This window comes from Zalophus californianus, chromosome 14 (genome assembly GCF_009762305.2).
Source record: "Zalophus californianus isolate mZalCal1 chromosome 14, mZalCal1.pri.v2, whole genome shotgun sequence".
In the NCBI taxonomy this organism is placed as follows: Eukaryota; Metazoa; Chordata; class Mammalia; order Carnivora; family Otariidae; genus Zalophus; species Zalophus californianus.
In genome coordinates, this window is record NC_045608.1 from 37,338,074 (window position 1) to 37,358,607 (window position 20,534).

Genomic DNA, 20,534 nt, shown 5'->3' on the forward strand with positions numbered 1-20,534 from the left:
ATGTGGCCTTTTACGGGAAGTTTGCTGACCCTGAGCCAGAACAAATGAATGTGTGTGGGGCACAGGTTGCTGCTGTGTGCCCGCCCAGGACTCAATAAGAGAAATCCTCTGTCTTCCCCAGATCATGAGAACAGACCATTTCCTGAAGAGCCATGGCTGTTAGAAAAACACCCTCCCCATTTTCCCACTGTGAACCCATGCTTCTCTCTTGAACTGTGTCACTCCACAGGGAGTGTTCTGGAATGTTGTGGGAGAGCTTTTTGATAATTGCAATGACTGGGGCTCTTGCTGGTATTTAATCAGCAGCACCAAGAATGCTAGGAGTCCTACAACGCAGTGGATAGTCCTTTACCAAGAAAGAATTGTCCCGTGTCACACATGACTTTCAAATACCCTGCTAAATATTCACCACAGCTGAAAGACCTGTTTATAAATCATTGGAACCTAGAGCCTCATTCAGTGAAAGTCTTTTTTATATACTGAATTTTCCAGCAACACAATTATAGTGTCAGTTGATGAAAAACTACTTTGTTTGAGTATCCACCATTCTAGAAATTTATTATCATGTGCAGCAATCCAGCTCAGGTGAACTGGTCTCCACTTGCAGTATCCCCACCCATGGTACTTCTATGTATCAGAGCAACCATTTGACTCCTTCCTTGTGTCATCTCCTTTAGTCACATGCCAATACTGACATATCAAAATACTATATAAAATGCAGTTCCATTTTTTTCTTTATATTACAGTTGGGCTATTATATTGATTTTTAAATTATGTGCATTGGTATATTATCTATAAATATCATCTGGGGATGGTAAAGGAGACAATGTGTCTGATAGGATTGACAGCCAGGGCTGTAGACCATTTTTTCTTTTCTAGAAAATCTCTCACTCCTGGCTTCTGTAACAATGCTAATCCTGGTTTCCCCGAACATTCTTCATCTATTTCCCTGGCTCCTCTTGTGGCTGGCTCTTAAAAGCGGCAATGTTACTCTGAGTTTCACCGCCCCCCCACCCCCATTCTTACTGATTTCTCTCTTCCTCTTCTAAGACTTTGACCAACACTTATTTGCCAAACTGCTCACAAATCGAGACTGTGAGTTTTCCACCCCTTTTGCTGAATTTCACACCATATTTTCAGTTGCCCACTGTGTACTACTTGGATTTTCTACCAGTGCAGTCTCTCAAATGCAGCTAGCCCCAAAGAGAGCTCATTATCTTCCCTGCAAAGTCTGTTCCTCCTATATTCTCGTTTTTCTTGGCTGGTGGTGATACAGTTTACCAAGTCTGCCAAATTAGAAAACTGGGATCATTTTAGACCGGTTCATCATTTTTTACTCTCCCAAAGCAACTGTTCACCAAATCCAATAAAATTATCCTGTATCTTGAATATTTCTAAAATCTAAAGCACAAGTTTTTATATTTTTTCTACAATGTAATAGAGCAGCATTAAAGTCTTAATGATCAGTGTGATTTAAGACATCAATTCTACTTAAGTTATAAACCTACAGAAATAATAGTTTTAGGGTGGTGGTGTTGGTTAAAGTGTCCAACTCTTGGTTTCAGCTTGGTCTGATCTCAGCATGGTGAGATTGAGCCCCGCCCACTTCAGGCTCCGTGCTTCCTCAGGGTGGAGTCAGATTGAGTTTCTCTCTCCCTCTCCCTTTGCTCCCCCTCCCCCACATTCTCTCTCAAATAAATAAATCTTAAAAAAAAAAAAGGAAGTAATAGTTTTAGGCAACTTAATGCACAAAAATGTTAAATATAAAGTTATGAAAATTTGGAAACAACTAAAAGGAAATGATTTGGTTTTTTATTGTGCATCCATACAGAAGTGAATCTGTAGCCATTAAAATTATGCTAAGAGTGTCTTTATTATAACAAGAAATGCTTTTCATAGTTTTAAATGAAAAATGGGGATCTAAAATTATCTTAACCATATAAAACGTGCAGGGAAAAGTGGAACAAATCACTAATGGCAGCTATCTCTCATGCAAGAATTATAGATTATTTGTATTTTCCTCTTAATATTTTTCTGTGATATTCCAGATTTCCCACAAGGCTCATGCTTTTCCTATAATTACTTTAAGTCCTTTTCAAGTCTTGTCAATTGTGCCTATACCATAGTTCAGCCTCCTAATGCACTTTCCTTGCTTCCTGTTTCCTTACTCTTCAGTCCATCCTCCAGGCTACTATGAAATGAATCTTTTCGAAGTGTGGACTTGTTCATGGAGTTCCCTTTCTGCTGGCTTCCTACCGTTCAAAGGTCCAGGGGCAAATGAGTAAGCATGTCATACAAAGGTCGGACAACCTCTCTCCAAGTCTGTTTTTTCAGCTTCATCCCCTGCAATTCCTCACCAACACAGACCTTCCCACCTTTACTTGAACAAGCCATGGACTGTGGCATTTTTTGCAAGGCTGTTTTCTTTGACAAGAATGTCCCTTTTTCCCCTTTGCTGCCAGGTCAAATAACATATTTATCCTTTAAGACTCAATTCAAATGCCATTACCTCTCTGAAGCTTTTGCTGACAGGAGCCATCTACACTCCCCTCCCAAATACAGTTGTGGATACTCTATTTTAGCACTTATCCCTCCGAATAAGAAAGAAACGCCCAAAGAGAAGAAATTCCTCTTTGTGGGAAAATACTGTATCTTAGTCATCATTGTATCCCAAGCCCTGACACAAAGTCTGGCACTAAGAAAGTATTTGATGAATGACCAAATTAATGAATGTAGCCAAAAGCTGTAGGAAGAAAATCAGCAAGCACCTTGGATAAGCAGCTGGCCTGGAGAGACTATACCCAGGCTGTAGTTTCTGACTAGACAAAAGGCAGAAGGAACCAGAGTGTGTTGAAAGAAGCAGAACTAGTCAAGTTAGTTATGAAGGGGAAATGACAGATGGGTTATGCAGTGACTGATTAACTATTGGAGATTGTTAGAAAAGACAGGTTAACTGTTACATTAAAAAATCTCTTGTGCCTTTGTATTTGAAATACAGAAGTCTCTGAGAGCTATGCCTAATACCTTTCATAAAGAATCAAACTCTTATTAACTGTGTTTTTGAGTAGTAAAACAAAACAGCCATGGGAACACCTACAGGAAGCTGAGACACCAGAGTAATATTCAAGGTACCTTCTCTTTGGACATTACAACTTTTTAAAATTTAATGCCTGGGCTATATTCCAGATCAACTGGGGCCCAGATATCACTATTTTTTTAAAAACTCCCACTGTTGGGAATCGCTAATCTCCATGAAAACAATTTTCCCAACTGTAGACTGCATCCCTAAAAGGAAATGAGTTATCTTCATGATTACTGTCATTGTTAATCTCATTCCTAAAAGGTGAGAGCAAATAACATACACTTGGTATCAAAGAAAGGTAAATAACAACAACGTAGCTTAAAGAACTTCTTCAGTCAAGTTCATTTTTATTTTAGTTGATTTTTTCCTGTATTCTCAAAATGCAGTTTCAATACAAAATTCAAACCTGCATAAATGATCACAGTGGAATACCATATTCCAACATCATTTTCGATATTTTAAGGCCAGAGAAAAAACTTGGAGAATAAAAAATTTTTTGATAACAAACTGAGCTCTAAGAAAATCTGCTATTACAGGAATTTTTTTCCCCCATGGCTGGCTAAATTTTAACAGTTTTCAATGGCAGTTCTTGCTGTGGGGAGAATGTGTTCCAATCCTTTTGATCATATTTTAAATGGTGCAATCTTACATTATTTTTCAGGGATTCACCTGAAACAGCAGAAACAATGGAATAATTGTCTTGAAGAATTAAGAGAACACTGATCGACTGTCACCCTAAGAAAGCATTCTGGTGGGCCAGTGATAGGAGGGTAGAAGAGGGACAACAGTTGGGGACACTGGGCTGGGAAGTGAGGCTGGGACGGTAAACAGAGTTCCAACTTTCCCTCCCTGAGGGGTGTTATCCTCTGAGTTCTCACATTTTACCCTCAGTGTAGCCAACTGCCCTGACTTGGGCATACACTTACCCCTTTTCAGATGCTGGCATAGTTAGGAAAATTTTCTTAAATTTTTCTTTAAGAGTATCTGGTCAGGATAGTTTTTCAGAAAAAACATCTTAACTAAAAACTAGAGAAAGGGGGAAAAGAAAATGAAATGGTAAAAAACCAGAAAATTTATAATAAACATATATATATATATATATATATAAAATAAGCATATAATAGTATAAGTATGTGACCAATAGTGGCTAACAGTGAAGTTAGGCTAGTATAAATTAGGAACTCTAGAAATCATTAATTATCCTGGTCACTTGATCTCAAAATGCTATTCTGTTTAACTGACTTTTCCCCCTCCACTTTAAGACAATCACCTTACTCCTGATTTCTCCCCACCACCAACCTCTAATAAGACTTCTCCTTATTTTAAACATTGTGTTATCTCCTAGGGGAGTATTTTTCAAAAAATTTTTAACCTTGACCTGTATCAGAAATAAAATATGTATCTCTCTATCCAACACACACATACATCATACATGCAACAAATATAAACTTCATCAAAGTCTCATTATGTGTGATGTACTCTGATATATTTCCTTTTCTATTCTATTTTTTCATAACAATTAAATTGTTATCAGCATTAACATATTAAATTAAATATTTGATATTAAATTGATACCATAACGTAGTACTGGGTAGTACTAGCAACAGGAAAACCAAGCAAAACCTGAAGATCTCCATCTTATCTATGCTCACATTAACACAGAAGTTCATTTATAGATTAAGAGCAGAATAATGCCCCTTTCTTAGTTTTTCAACTCTGTCCACTTCTCTGGAATTCTCAGAAGCTACTGGTTGGTTCAGTTATTTCCCATATGGTAAGGACAATGACAAACCAGGGATATAAGAATAATGGAGTCACAATCAACTGTAAGTAGTGACAGAAGTCAACCAAATTCCAGCTGCTTACCAGCAGAGGAAGCAGGGAGCAGGGAGCAACATATGCTAGTCTAAGGCATCATTTGGGCCAAAGAAGAGAGTGCTGAAGTTCAAGAATCCAGAACAATGAAGACATCTTTTCTCTATCAGTCAGTTCTAGTGCCAGGAACAGGTAGCAAAACTGTGGGTGAAGAGTATGTTTTGAATAAAGCCAATATCTTGTTTAAAAAAAAATTCATAATGGTATAAAAATTGTCCCCCACTTTGCTTGGGTAATTTGGATTGTGTATTAATTCATTTACATGAATTATGCAGAGACTTGAATGGGAGTGTTGCTTACAGGTGACAAAAGACGGGGGCCTAATTAGGAACTCCTATGAGAACCCTTACGAAAAGGGATTTAGATTCTTTAACAATCACTGAAATTAATTCCAAGGATAGCTTATAAGGTAATCAGTTGGTTTTTTTCTCCATGAATTTCCTTTTGGAAAAAAATCAGCTCCTTCATGCCTTTAGGGCTCTGGCTGCCTGTAAGCATTTGCCGCTCCACAGCTGCCTCAGCACAAATGGCGCTGGCTGTTCCTGGGAGAGACACTATTTGACAAATGTGACATGAGGATGAAGTTTGAGGACAGGGGATTACAACCAGAGATCTTTACTCAAGATTGTCAAATGTGACCAGAATCAGAAAACACAATGCTTTCATAGGATTTTACAGAGGGACTTCCTCACATTCACCAAGCATATTCATATTTCATTTTGATAACTCTGGCCTTTGTTTCCACCTGATTTTGTCCCTCTCTCTGTTACAGCATGTAGTACCTCCTGCTGTCTTGACATTGACTATGAACATGTTTTCGTTCCTTTAATAATCCAGTTGAGGGCAGGCGTGTGTTGCCTTATTCTTTGTATCCTTAACACCTATGACAGTACACCCTTGGGAGTTTAGCATGGGTGAACAAGTAAGAGGGGTACACGGGATGTGAGCTTTGCTATGGGAGGAAGGATAGGGTGAAGGTTGAAAGCAGGGCAAGAGAAGCAAGAGGAGTTATGGGCTTTCCCCAGAAATGAAAGAGATGACACTTTAAGGAGCAAGCTTAAACCCAACAGGGCTCCTGGCCACTTACTCCTTTAGGAGGAAACTTACCGCTAGAGCAGGGCTTCTCAATCTTTAAGGTGCAGAGAAATCACCTGGGAATCTTGTTAAAATGCTTCTGACACTGGAAGTCTGGGGCAGAACCTAAGAGTCTGCATTTCTAACAAACTTCCCAGGGGTTACAAATACAGCTGGTCCACAATTTAGTCACACCTCAAGTATCAAGGCACCTAGAACCTGTGCTCTAACATCTGTCACTGCATAGATTTGATCAAGGCCCTGGGAGGAAACAGATAACAAATTCAAACAGAGTAACTGAGATTTTACTAAGATCTGAGCAGCATTAGGGGATGCCAGCAAGAAAAACATTAAGGCCCTTAAGGCTAGCAACTGGGAGGAGGAGCCATCACAGCCCCAGGCCAAAAGGGGGAAAAGGAGGGAGAGGTTACCAGAACTAAAGAACTCTGGAGCTGGAACAGAATAAATACTAAGACATGAAAAGAGCTGTGTTCTTGGGTATCTTGGGTAGAAGAACACAGACACTTCCCAAGGAGTGAGAAAGTCTCACTCCTGTCCTACCTTCTGATGCCCTTCTGTGCCTCTCACTGGCCAGACCCAATTGGGACCTAGAGGGCAAGGTGGGGGTGGGGGTGGGGGTTGTAAATGACCCCCAGAGCACAGAAGGAAGGGAAAGTAGACTGGAGGGCACAGGGAGCTATCCCACAGAGGAACTTCTGACCAATTTAGCTATTCACTATTCCCTACGGTTAAAAGTAAAAAAAAAAAGTAAATACCCTTAAAACTGAGTCTGGCTTCATCTAAGGGGCCTACAGGATAAAAGACTGCAATAAGTCTGTGTTGCTTCTGTAGGCAATCTTTAGAAAGAAATAACCTCAAACGGTTTGGTAAGTAGGGGCAGCTTTAAAGATAAAAGAAAAACAAGCTAAATGCCTGAGGCAGAGGCATAAAGGAAGTGCTGGGAAACCATTAAAAGACCAGCTCAGGAAGTTAAGAATATAGTGGCCCCTTCAGATCTTGGAGAAACAGGACTGGCAGGTTGGGGTCAGGGGCAGACAAGAAGACCAGCCTTCACTCTGATTTCAGAAGCACTCTGCCTAAAATCCTCCAAATCCTTTTTAGAATTTAGATGCAATACCACTGGTAGATTTCCAAGATTTGGGGAAGAAAGCAGACCCAAGGAAAACTAGACACAGTAAGCACTATGACTAGATAGTCAGTTCCTAGGAAAACTCAACCAGAAGTCTGGTAGAGAAGTCCAATTATAATTACGTGTGTGTGTGTATATGAATATATACATGTACATACACATATTAGATTCTTCATTAGAGCTCCAATCAAGGCTCTTAGGAAAACATTAAGAAATGGAAAAAGCAACATCCTCATATTTGGATTTTCAACATGTTAAAAACTCCTATCTTTTACCCTAAAAAACAGTGCCTTCTCACCACCCTGAGGGATGCGCCATGCTCCTCATCAGAAACAGTGGGGACTGTACAGCAGTCCTTCCCAGGTGTGGAGGTCAGCCAAAAATGCCTGGTATCTCAAGGAAGTGACAGCCCAGTGTGGACCCTGACTGATGAGTCAGATCAAGGTACCCTTTGCCGAAATATGATATAATGTTGACTGGCTCTGCCCCTCTTCCCCACTTCTACCCCCTTCCCGAAGCCCATATTCCAAGAGATATGGGGTAGTCAGTTCACCACTAGCCCCAGGGGGAACTGTTAGGAGAAATGGAAAAAAAAGCAAAGATTCTAAATTCTTGGTTCTAGTTCAAATGAAAAGACAAAAGTTGTTTTGAAAAGAGATATGGACTGGCAGAACAGATTGTGTGTGTGTGTGTGTGTGTGTGTGTGTGTGTGTGTGTGTGTGTGTGTGTGTGTGTGTGTGTGTGTGTGTGTGTGTGTGTGTGTGTGTGTGTGTGTGTTTACTACCCTGGGAAGAAGGGAAAATTTGGAGAGGAAAAAGAGCATTATAGGCAATTAGAGAACATGCATTCTGTGCCCCCCCCCAGAATAAAACCCCAATCTATTAGGGTAGGATTTGGGGTCATCACAGGTTTTCCTCCCAGAAGTTTGGGAGGATCTGGCAAGATGATTGCTTGCTTCTGCCTCCCTTCTTTCATTATTAAGGGAGACAGATGCAGAGACATCCCATGTGGCAAGGGCAGGGAAGAATGAGTAGGGATGAGCTTGGTGGGCTAAGGAAGAGGAGGTCAGGAGTTGCCTGCCTTGCCTAGGGGTGCGGAGGTTAGTTGACAGAAAGAGGAGATGGATTGAGTCTCCATCTGGCTGGAGATAAAGGTCCTGATAGCAGGGGTTGCAAAGTGGGTAGCTCATACCAGGGAGCCAGGCAGGAAGCACACCCATGCCCACAGAACCATGTGAGCATCCCAGAGGCTCCTCATCCAATCCCATCGGGGTCAGGGCATCAGTTTGGGGCTCTGAGAAGTCAGGGGAAGGAGAGGGTGCTGATCCAGAACACAGGTCCCCTGACTGCCTCTAGAGCAGTACTCCTGAAAGCAACATCCCATAAGGAGGGGAAGGAGGGGAATGGAGACAAAAGATCCTGAATATTCCTGAATCTTAACTGGAAGTAACTTAGAAAGCGCTAAATTGAATGGAGCAGACTGGCTGTGGCTGTGACCAGATTAACTTTTTCTGCTATCTGTCAGAAATGAGGAATTAAGAGTTAGAATATAAATTTTGTTGCCAGGAATGAAGAAAATTATGTTCTGTGACTGTGAAATTCATGTGCATTACTAAGACTGATTGATTTTCCTCAGCTTCCATTGCTCAAATGTTATATGTGAATATTCAGTTAAGGTCAAATTCCATCCAGAAGCAGCAGCCCCAAGGTCTGACTTCTGCAAATGCTGAAGAAGCAGATCCTGGCTGGCCATCTGGCCTTGACCTGGGATCTTACCTGAGCTCTGATTTACAGGTGGGATGGCTTCCTAGGTCCACCCCAGGCTCAAAAAGCAGCACCCTGCCTGGAAACACCTGGGCCCATGCAGGTCATTGGTCCTGCCTGAGAGGTGGAAGGCACCATCAACCCTTACTCACACGTGAGACCATACCACCAGCTCTGCCACTCACAGGAGGCCCTGCCCCTTCTGCTTACCTCTCCTATCCCACAGCTTGCTGCAGCCTCTTACTTCTTCTACAGTTTCCCAAACAATTCCAGTTCATAAGGATCTCTCATATAAACTAGGGACTCCTGGGTTCCATGTCAGTGACATTTTGGGTTCTCTTTGATTTACTACTGTAGCAAGATGACTGAATTTCTGCCAGAGATTTGTTAGGAAGATGCACATTGGCCAGAGTAATTTTGAAGCAATAAAGAATTGTCAGGGGTCTGCATCAAGTCTTGACAAATGCATTTTCACCATTAACTAACCCATTTTCCCAGTTGTGAGGGTGTTTAAATGCTACACAAGGTGAGGCAAATATTTCTGCTCTCCACAAGGACTGGTGAGCAACTGAATGCAAGATACCTCTGCTTACTTGCAGAGCTTCAGTATCTATCTTAATATGCAATTTGGGGGAATTTCCTGGATAACATGATGTAGGGTTGTTTTTATATGCAGTATGCAGTGCACCCTTCAATAATACCTGGGCCCAAACTAAGTTTGATTTTTATATGGCCTACAAAAAGGCCTGGGCTCCTGTGTTGGCATGACTATATATTAGGAACAGTAAAAGAAAAACTTCTACTGTGAAAGTCAGGCAAACGTTCCTTGAGACTTGTGCTGGAGAGAAAGGAAATGAACATACCATATCAGCAGATGGATCCAGATGTTCTGACCCCTGCTTAAGCTGCAAAGTTAGGCCAGTGCTTTGCTGACAGATGTGAAGTAGTGATTCTGTAAGAGAAAGGGAGGGAACCCTAAAAAAGTATAGTCCTCTAATGCATTAGAATGAACTGCTGTGATAGTCCCATATCCCCTAATATCAGAGAATCTATTATTCACAGTACCATCTAGCTAGGAACTATATTACACTCAGGAAAGTCTGATAAAAACATTTCCAGAGAGTGCAGCACTTACAAAGGTATTTAAAACAGAATAAAAGAGAGAAAGTAACCCTAGTCAATGTGCATTTATACTCAGTAATTATATAAAACACTACTAGTGCCCAACATTGGGTAAAATACCTGTTGAATATCCTCAACAATTCTATGAAAAAAATTATCAGGACTATTATAATTTCTTTTTACAGATAAAAAAACAAAGGCTTAAAGAGAGTCTGTCACTCATCTGAGGACCCACAGCTGGTAAGAGTAAGAATGTAAGATGTAGGATTCAAACTTAGGTAGCAGGACCTCAAGATTCAAAACTCTCTGTCTTGCCTGCGTTGGTGGTATAGTGGTGAGCATAGCTGCCTTCCAAAACTCTCTGTCCTGAGCCTTGGGTATTTTCCCCTAGGCTACTCCCAGTGTTGTTACTTTTCATGCAGTGGTCACTGCTAAATAGCTGTCTAAGAATATTGGCAATGTGTCCAGTCTTTAGAGAAGTTCCTGCTGACTACTAAGAGCACGCCACAATAGAATCAAAGCACTCACACATTTTTAGTACCTAGGAAGCCACCAGTCAAGTTTTCAAGACATTTCACAAGAAACCTGGAGCTATTTAAGGACTTATCAGTCATGTGATGTGCATTCAATCACTGCATTAATTTATTTTAAAACTAGAAATGTAATATGCAAACTTTGTGGAAAAAAAATCCTAAAAAAAGCTGGGACATCTAACAACTGACTTATGAGTGAGTTATACATTATCTCTAGACTATACCAATCTTAGTTAATTTACAAAGAGCAAACTATTTCCCAAGTTTGGAGTTGATCAATCCTCTGGTAGTGATACTAGTAACAAACAACACCTAATGGTTTAGCCCTTGTCGAAGGAAGCCAACATAAAGAACAGCTTAGAATCATGCTGACAGAGGTCCACAGGGTAGCTATCAGATTAAAACACCACTGAGGAGGGTCATACTTTCAATATTGGTGGCTTTCCTGGGTTTTGTCCCTCATCCTCTTCCAATGTCTACTTGTGGCACCCGAGCTCCTCCCCATAACCTTATCCATTGTTGTGGCCTCACTTACTAGCTGAGGATTTTCTAATCTTTGGCCAGATCACTCTTGAGCTTGGACTCTTCAGGATGTCAAATCACCTTCCTATGTTTGACTCATCATGTCCAAAACTCAGCCCCTCCCAACTGTAAACACTCCTCTCCCCCAGCCTCAGGAACAGCTTCACTACAACCCTGCCATTTTTCACTTCTCTCCCTTCTTTGCCCACCATATTGGACAGGCCCACAAATCTGGCCAAATCTACCTCAGACACATCTCTCAAATCCATCTTTTTTGAATCAGTTGTATATCTAATGTACAAATTTATGATATATCTAGGCTACTGCACACCTAACTTGTCTCTCAATATTTGGCTCCCTGCCATTTTAATATCCTTTACATACACTTGCAAAGGTTGCTAAAACAAAAATTATATGCCATTCTCTTGTTAATAATCAGTGCATGAGGCTAACCCAACTATTTGGTAGAATGATCCAAATCCATTAGCTGGTATAAATGTTTCTTTACAACCTGCCTTAGCTTACCTTTTCTAACTCATCTCTATCCCCCACTCCAATCATATTTGCTGAAGTTCATCCATAATAATCTAATCATGGATCCCTTAAATAGGCTGGTCAATAGGAGTCAACGGGGATGAGAGTATAGTGGTTAAGAAAGGGTTTTCAGTTGAGTTGATGTGAAATGAATCACAGATTTACCTCTTACTGATGTAGTAACTTATGTGTCTACTCTAAGACCTGACTTCCCCTTGTCTCAAAACATGGGATAATAACATAAGGTTATTATCAGAACTAATTAAGGCAATCTGTTAGCTATTACAGTAATACCTCATCATCAGGTATATCTAGAGCAAATTTTCAAAGAAGAAACACTTTATACAAATATATTATTGTTAGTTAATTGATGATGTCCTCAAGGTTTGTATTCTTTAGTTTTTAGAGGTTCTTGAAGGGATGGTTTGAAAAGAGGACTGAAATAGGTTGGTAGCAATTAAGAACTATCCTGCTGAATCTCTTATACTCCCAGTTTTCTACACCACTAACTTAGTAATCCACTGAGTACAGAACTAAAATTTGCCTCATATTATTTTTACTGTGTTATATCTCCAAATATACCTCAGTACAGAAACATCTCAACATTACCTGGCCCAACACAAGATTCTTGGTAGACCTTCAATAAATACTGAGGTCAGGGTGAGTTATCAGGCTACAGATTGCTAATCCTCATGATAAATGCCCAAAGTTAAATGCATGAGCTTCTGGTGTTACTCAACCATGATGGTTTTCTTCTAAGGAATAAAGATTATACTTCATAAAAGGAAAAAAAAATGCTTTACAATTCCTTTTGTCACACCGTACAAAGCAAAATGCAAATTAGCATAAGCCCATGGGCACACACATTAAAATTAAGCTTTGAGCAATTAATTCTTTTAATTGCAATGTTGATGAACACAGTTTATAACACAAAGGCCATATATCTCCATGGTACCTGCACTACTTGATACAAGTAAATATGCACAATGCTTATAAAAATGTTGACTAATATTTGACTGCAAATGAAAAAGGCTGTGAGTCTGGCCTCTAGTTGGGTACCACCTCACAATGCCTCCTTAGGAAAATATTCCTCTCTAATATTCTGTCTCCATAAATCTGTGAATGTTTCCTCTGATAGCCATGTTTTGAGGATTCAAAAAATCGTGTCCATAAATTATTCTGAGCCTCACCAACAAAATTACTAGCAGTTACCATGTACCAGGTACCATTCTAAGTACTTTACACATACTAACTAGTTCGATCTTCATAATAACCCGATAAGGTAGGCACTGCTACCTCCATTTTACAGACGGGACAAAGTGAGGTTTAAGAGAAAAATTCACTATCCTATGATTATAGCATTACTAAGGAGTACAGCCCAGATTTGCACACAGCTTATCCATTCCCAGAGTCTCTGCTCTCAATCACCATACCATACTTCACTCATAAAGTAGAGTTCAGCACATGCTTTGGTAACTGGGAAGAAGGAGAAATTACTCCCTATTAAAGTTCAAGAAAGACCTCAAGGAGAAGGATGTGCAAGACTCTGACTGGCAGAGATGGAACAAGAATAATGTGCATTCTAGTCCCTGGTGAACAAAGTCACATAGCCAGGTAGGTGCAGGGAACAGGGTGGGACAAACAAGGAGTCTAGCTTGGCTAGTGATGCAGTAGAAAGCATAGCTATGACAACCCTTCAGATGCCACAGGACGACACTCTGGGGCTTTAACTGAGAGGCTACGCAAAATTTCTCAACAAGGTAACATGAGTTAAGACATCCTTTGGGAAGATTAGATTTTTTTTTTAAAGCTCAGGAACTTTTTTCTCAGAAGATCATTTTCCTTACTTAGTCTAACAGACTATTTTGGATAATAATCCAACTCAAAAAATTCTCCACTGGGAGGCCTAAGGGACTGAAACTAACAGGATGAAGCTTAATAGGAAAGGGGATGAAGTTCAGAAACTTCAGCTGTCCATGTTGAGGATGACTGCTTCCTGGCAAGAGTAAAGTTCATCTGAAAAAGATGAAGAGATTCTGGCCAAATTCAAGGTCAGTACAAGCTAAAAGCACTAAATGGATGCCAAGAAAACTAAGTGGAAGATTAAGCAGCATAGAAGTATATCACACAGAAAGAGGAGATGATTATCTTAAATACAGCAGAACTGGAATTCAGCTCTGGGCACCACTAAGGGTGGATGTTGACAGCCAGGACTGAATTCAGAGCAGGCTGGATGAAGACAGACGGTCAAGAGGCTGCACCACATGTGAAAATATTGAAAGCACTGGAGAAGTTTAGAAGCCTCCAAGGAAGCATGATCACTATCATCAAACATTTCAAGAACTGTCTTGGGAAGAACAATTGTTTAGACTCACAATACAAAAACAGAACCAACGAGAGGATAATATAACCAATGAATCAACTAATACTAAAGACCAGGTTTCCATGAGTTACACAGGAGGAAGGATGTTACCAAAGTAAAGGAAGCGATCAGTGTCCAATGGGCGCCCACAAGCTAGCCAAAGACAAGGTAATACTTTTTTAAAATTTTTTTTAAATTTTATTTTATGATGTTAGTCACCATACAATTCATCATTAGTTTTTGATGTAGTGACCTACAATTCATTGTTTTCGTATAACACCCAGTGCTCCAGCCCAGTGATGGGTATTAAGGGGGGTACGTACTGCATGGAAATAGTTTTTTTTGTTTCTTTTGTTTTTTGTTTCTTTTCTCTTTCTTTTGTTTTTTGTTTTTGTTTTTGTTTTAATGCTTGTAGTTTTTTATTTTATTATGTTATGTTAATCACCATACATTACATCATTAGTTTTTGATGTAGTGTTCCATGATTCATTGTTTGCGTATAATACCCAGTGCTCCATTCAGTATGCACCCTCTTTAATACCCATCACCAGGCTAACCCATCCCCCCACCCCCCTCCCCTCTAGAACCCTCAGTTTGTTTCTCAGAGTCCATAGTCTCTCATGGTTTGTCTTCCCCTCCAATATCCCCCCCTTCATTTTTCCCTTCCTGCTATCTTATTCTTTTTTTTTTTAACATATGATATATTATTTGTTTCAGAGGTACAGGTCTATGATTCAACAGTCTTATGCAATTCACAGCGCTCACCATAGCACATACCCTCTCCAATGTCTATCACCCAGCCACCCCATCCCTCCCACCCCCACCACTCCAGCAACCGTCAGTTTGTTTCCTGAGGTTAAGAATTCCTCATGTCAGTGAGATCATATGATACTTGTCTTTCTCTGATTGACTTATTTCACTCAGTATAATACCCTCCAGTTCCATCCACATCGTTGCAAATGGCAAGATTTCATTCCTTTTGATGGCTGCATAATATTCCATGGTATGACAAGACAATGCTTTTAAAAAGAAAACTCACCTTGCTGAGTATGGGAGTATATAAATACTAAAGGAAAGATATTGAGAACCTAGTCTTCAGGAATCTGGAAATGTCGGCATGAGGGGAGTGTTGAGACGGGGAGAAGAGAGAAGGAAGGTGTGGAATTTGAGCTGGACTTTGACAGATGAATCAGTTTACAATCTGAAGTGGTCAAGTAACTGCCAAAAAGTCAAATCTTCAGTAAACAGATAGAATTGTAAACAGATTACTGAAAATGCTTATTGAGTCCACTTAGGGCTTAAGGACATACAATAATTTTCTCTAATACATTCCTTCTCAATTTTTTGCAGTTTATAGGGGGTAATGTGATCCTTTCCCTTCTCTTCTCTCAAAAGTATCCCCCACACAAACACACGCACGTGCACCAAGTTTTATATATTACCGTAGAAGAATAGATACTACTTTCTCCTTCAAGAGAGTAGGTCATAAAAGGTCAGAGAATAGAGAATATGGGGGCCCTGTTAATAAGGAGAAACAGCCTTCCTTGATTGTTCAAGGTTCTACAGCAACTTCCACCAAAATCTCAAGAGTTTTCCTATTACCTCCAGACTGGAAAACACAGATAACAAATTTTGTCATTCACTCAGCATTGTGTGGGAGAAAATGCCCAGGCCTCAGAGTCAAACAAATTTTGGTCCACACTCTTGCCCTGACACTCATCAGCTATACAAAATGTGGGCAAGACACTTGGCCTCATAGTGCCCCAGTCCCCTTATCTGTAAACTGTGGATAACGACTCCTGCATGAAGTTTTTGTGAAGATAAAGGAAACAGTATTCATAAAATGTCTGCACCCATTATGTAGTTCTACTCATCATGACCACCAAAACCTAAAGATTGCTAGTGGCATTGTTCTGATAGCTCAGGCATTTCTGGGACTCTGGAAATTAGACTTCTTGAAAAAGCTCAAAATGAGCTTGTCTAATATTGGGGCTTCTGATTTCTTCTATTTCATAGATTAGAAAGCAGTTTTGAAGGAACTGCAACTTCTTAGTGGTAAGGGATATCTGCAGACTTCCTTAATTCAAAAAGAGACTACACTTTGGGGTGTTTTGTTTTGTTAGAAAAAGGAGGGGAGGAGGAGAAGCTGCAGAGACTGGGGATGGATCAAGTGGTAACTCCTGTCATACTTCAACTAAAACACACTAGAAGATTTGTACCTATTGAATAATTTGAGGTTGGCAAAGAATGAAAGACAATTACTATATGCTATTATTTAAAAAGAAATCTTTTCAAGTAGGTGAACTGTCTGTTAGCCTGCATTTTAACTATACTGCTTCAAAGCATCCTGTCTGGAATAGTCACATAGTTCTTTGGATGCCCTACACTAGCGCAAAGACTCTCCTATACTATACTCTTGCCATCACAGGCAGCACTGTGTGGGGTTATTGCCTCCATGTCTCTAGCATTCCTTTTGAAATTTATGGAGACATTATTTGGAATGAGCTCTGTAAGTTATGGAACAGGAAGAAACATCTCCTTTAGCACCTACTTATTCCATAAGTTTCAGATAGTTATGTACCACTTTAGTAGACAAATAACTGAAATAGTGTGCCTTTCTGTCTTTTTAAACAAAATAATGGATGCTTCATGTCCCAAATAGTGATTTCTGTGAAGTACCAGGTTGGATTCTTGGGAAGTCTCCTTTAGGGTGATGTGCAGCTGGGCAGGAAATATCCTTTCATTTCAGACCCCAATTTTAATACTATGTATATCCATATGAGCAATCTAGAAAGTTTAAATCTTCATGTTCATTTAATTAAGTACATCTAACATATGGAGTATTATGTAATCTTCATAGCTAACAGAGAGAAGACCTGTTTCCCTGCTCACTTACAAACAGAGTTTGCTTGGTACCTGAGCTTTGTAAACCTATCATTTATTCATCACTAAAGTGCCCTAGCAATGAATGTCCATCTCATCAGCACTGACATTGTCCAAACACTCCTCTCAATGGTTTTTGTCCCCTTAAATAGTCCACAGGCTTCTATATCACTAAGAAACAATTCCCTTTTGCTCAATCTCCCCCTTCCTTCTGTTTAGATAAGCACTTGGGGGTGATTGTTCTCAGTGCAATCTTCTCTCAGGTCTTATCACCAGGTCACACTACACCTTCAGAGATAGCCGAAAGGCTGTTATACTCTGTCTCCCAAGATGGTGGTGAATTGCTTCCCTATGTCTTTACTATAGTAGCACTGTACATCTTGACTGAACTGCCTTCACACTCTCCACTTCTGGAAAATTTCCAGGCAGGGTCTGTGTTTACGTCAGGAAGACTGATTCAAAACACCACCTCTGGGGTTTTAACAGGCTTTGAAACACATTCCTGCACTCTGCTCAACTCAGGTCAGTAGGAGGCCTCCCAGTAAATCTGTTACTTTATCATTCTACTTATTGCAGAGGAGCACTGATTTCCTTGTAGCTCATTTCATAAGTGATTTTATTTTTCTAAAATTTCTGCTGGAACCTTGGCTAAAAGAACCTTGCATTATTATGCCCATTGTCTTCAGAACTCCTTCTCTGTAAAGATTCTGCTTGCTTAAGTAAGCTAAGCATTGTTCTGTTTTCCATCTGATTTTTTTTTCCTTCAGCTTTAGGATCATAAAAATTAAGTCCTTTTTTATATTTTCCAACCTAAACACAAGCCTTACCTTGTTAAACTTGCTTTTGGTTAGCACAGTTACTATTCAATTAATCCCTTAGTTTATAGTTTAACAAGTGCCTTCCAAAATTCCTAAAAGATAGAATGTGTACAAAGGGGGTTGGGCAGGGAGCAGTTATTATATGCAGAACTACGGGGGCTATCAAAACAAAACTGTAGAATGTCAAATTTAAGAATGATTTCTAGGAGTGCCTGGATGGCTCAGTTGGTTAGGAGTAGGAGTCTGCCTTCCTCTCAGGTCATGATCCCAGGGGTCCTGGGATCGAGCCCCATGTCGGGCTCTCTGTTCAGTGGGGAGCCTGCTTCTCCCTCTCCCTGTTGCTCCCCCTGCTTGTACTCTCTCTCTGTCAAATAAACAAAATCTTAAAAAAAAAAAGATTTCTAAAAATAATGTAAATCCCTTTTACTTACAAGATTTAAAGTAAAATAAAGACTCCCAATTTAATCAAAGCACACCAGTATAAAATTATTTTCACAAACAAATAAGCACATCAAGCATATCCTAGACATTATGCTGGAAATGTATCACCTATCATAGACCTTGATTTTGCTTACCAAACTCTGAAATCTAAAGGTAAAACTAAAAAGAAAAAAAAAAAAATCCTTACCCCTCCCAACTCATACCATACAAGAAAAGCACTATTTCATCTAAATGGTCTTTCTTAACACACTCTAATCTAAAAAAAAAAGGCTCAATAGGACTAAAGTAGACTCTACCTTTGATTACAAAATACATCAGTAAAACAATCTAAAAACGCATTGGCAAAAATATCAAGATGATGCTATGTAACCTTTAAAAAGAACCCAGAACACTCTGAAGCAAATGATTCTAATTTGAAGAAAATGAAATTCAAATAAACAACAAAAGCACCCGTCCTAATACTTCCCCTTCCTGTGAAAGACAAAGCAAAGGACAAAAACAAGAAAAAAGGAGAAAAGAGAAAAGAAAAGAAAAGAAAAGAAAGAAAAGGAAAAAAAGAAAGAAAGAAAAAAGAAAAAGAAAGAGGGGCGCCTGGGTGGCTCAGTTGGTTAAGCGGCTGCCTTCGGCTCAGGTCATGATCCTGGAGTCCCGGGATCGAGTGCCACATCAGGCTCCCTGCTCGGTGGGGAGTCTGCTTCTCCCTCTGACCCTCCCCCCTCTCATGCTCTCTCTCTCTATCTCATTCTCTCTCTCAAATGAATAAAATCTTTAAAAAAAAACAGAAAGAGGGAGAGAGAGAGGAAGGAAGGAAGGAAGGAAGGGGGGAGAGAGAGAGAAAGAAAGAAAGAAAGAAAGACAGAAAGACAAGACATATAAGGAGTCACTGACAAAAGGGCTGTATGGATAACAGTGCTCTAAAAATTAAACATGAATGAAAGGAGGTTAACAGATACTGTGGAAACCTTTCTGGGAAGGGCTGCATTTGTGTTTCTTGAAATAGGCCTTCTGCTTGCTATTAATCAGACTAAGGCTGGCTTTGAGAGTATGCCCTTAACGCAGGCACTGATTTCTTGAAGAAGGATAAGGGAGGAGTAGGCAGAGGCCAAGAAAAGATGAGAAGAAATGGACAAAGGCAGCACACAAAAATCCCAGGCACAGTACTTTCTGCAGGGCAGGTATGCAATGGGCACTCCCTCCCCACCCACCTGTCTTCTCTAGAACCAGGGCAAAAACACAGCTGCTTCTGCTTGGCGCCCTTTGTCCCAACATGGAAAACCAGAGAAAAGGCTTGGTAGCCTGACCAAAGGAATACATCAATTCCACTTAAGAGTGAAAGTGCTTGCTTGGATAATGGAGTCTACCTCAGTAGATGTTTCCAAAATTAATCTGGAAAGACTGGATTAGAGTTTTATTTTTTTAAAAGATTTATTTGCGAGAGAGAGCGCAGGGGAGCAGGGGGAGAGGGAGCGAGAATCCCGAGACTCTGCACTAAGCACGGAGCCCCATGCAGGGCTCGATCTCAGGACCCCGAGATCCTGACCTGAGCTGAAACCAAGAATGAGACACTTCACTGACTGAGCCACCCAGGCGCCCCTGGATTGGAGTTTTAAAGGCTCCTGCTCCAAAGCAGGAACTGGAATCAAAAGACCTCTAAGCCATTCATTTTTATGCATCTATTAATATTCCATCTTAACTAGTCTTCCCAAATTAGTAACAGGGCTTATTGACTCTTCTCCTTCTATATCTGAGCTTTAGAAACGTACAGCTACCCTATGACAAAAATCTTCTCTCAAAGGTTAAAAAAAATCAGTTTACTTAACATTATGTACCTATAACCTAATAATAAAATAAAACCATAAGCTCCACTTACGCATTCAATTAAAAACAGATTAAAAACAAGCTATAGCAACCATCTACTCTCTTCTTTCCCCTCTTAAATGAAAGAATCAGCTGAAGAAAGAAGCCTGTAGCCCAAGTGATTGATCAAGGAAGTGCTCTCAACCTTACCTTTTACGAGGTTAAAAGTTTCACGGATGATATTCTTAAGGGAGAAGTACAAAACATCTGTGCGAGCATGTGTCCTCATGGCCCAGAGGTGGGGAGGCCATCCTCTGAAGCACATCCACCACAAGGCACGCCCTCTGAGCACTGCTTCCCTCTCTGAGACAGGACAGTGCTGGTTGCCTCCAGCCCAGCAGCAAAGAAACAAAGGGCACTGGAGTTTCTTGCCGGAGGAGAGCGAATTCCCACTGCACGGTAGCTATTTAAAGAGGTAGTGTCTGTGGGACAGATCTGCCTCCCAGCCTTCCTGTTTGTGTCCCAGCTCTAATTTTCACCCATTTCCTAAGGAAGACTGCAAAGTGGAATCAGCCTCG

The 20,534-nt window shown here is 40.3% G+C and overlaps 1 protein-coding gene across 7 annotated transcripts in view; it reads right to left on the minus strand.

The window, feature by feature from the left end:
• ARHGAP28 (Rho GTPase activating protein 28) overlaps nt 1–20,534 on the minus strand; it is a 212,031-nt gene that overhangs the window by 131,499 nt on the left and 59,998 nt on the right. The window contains exons 2-3 of one of the 7 annotated variants that reach the window (XM_027577189.2): nt 9,808–9,896; nt 4,009–4,108 (exon numbers count right to left, since the gene is read on the minus strand). The exons of 4 other annotated variants lie outside the window; for them this stretch is intronic. In XM_027577189.2, coding sequence (XP_027432990.1) covers nt 4,009–4,028 — 20 coding nt within the window. In that variant the 5' untranslated portion in view covers nt 4,029–4,108; nt 9,808–9,896. Of the gene's footprint in view, nt 1–4,008; nt 4,109–9,807; nt 9,897–20,166; nt 20,315–20,534 lie in introns of those variants that run through there. 2 more of the 7 variants (XM_027577188.2, XM_027577190.2) reach the window with 2 other exon arrangements.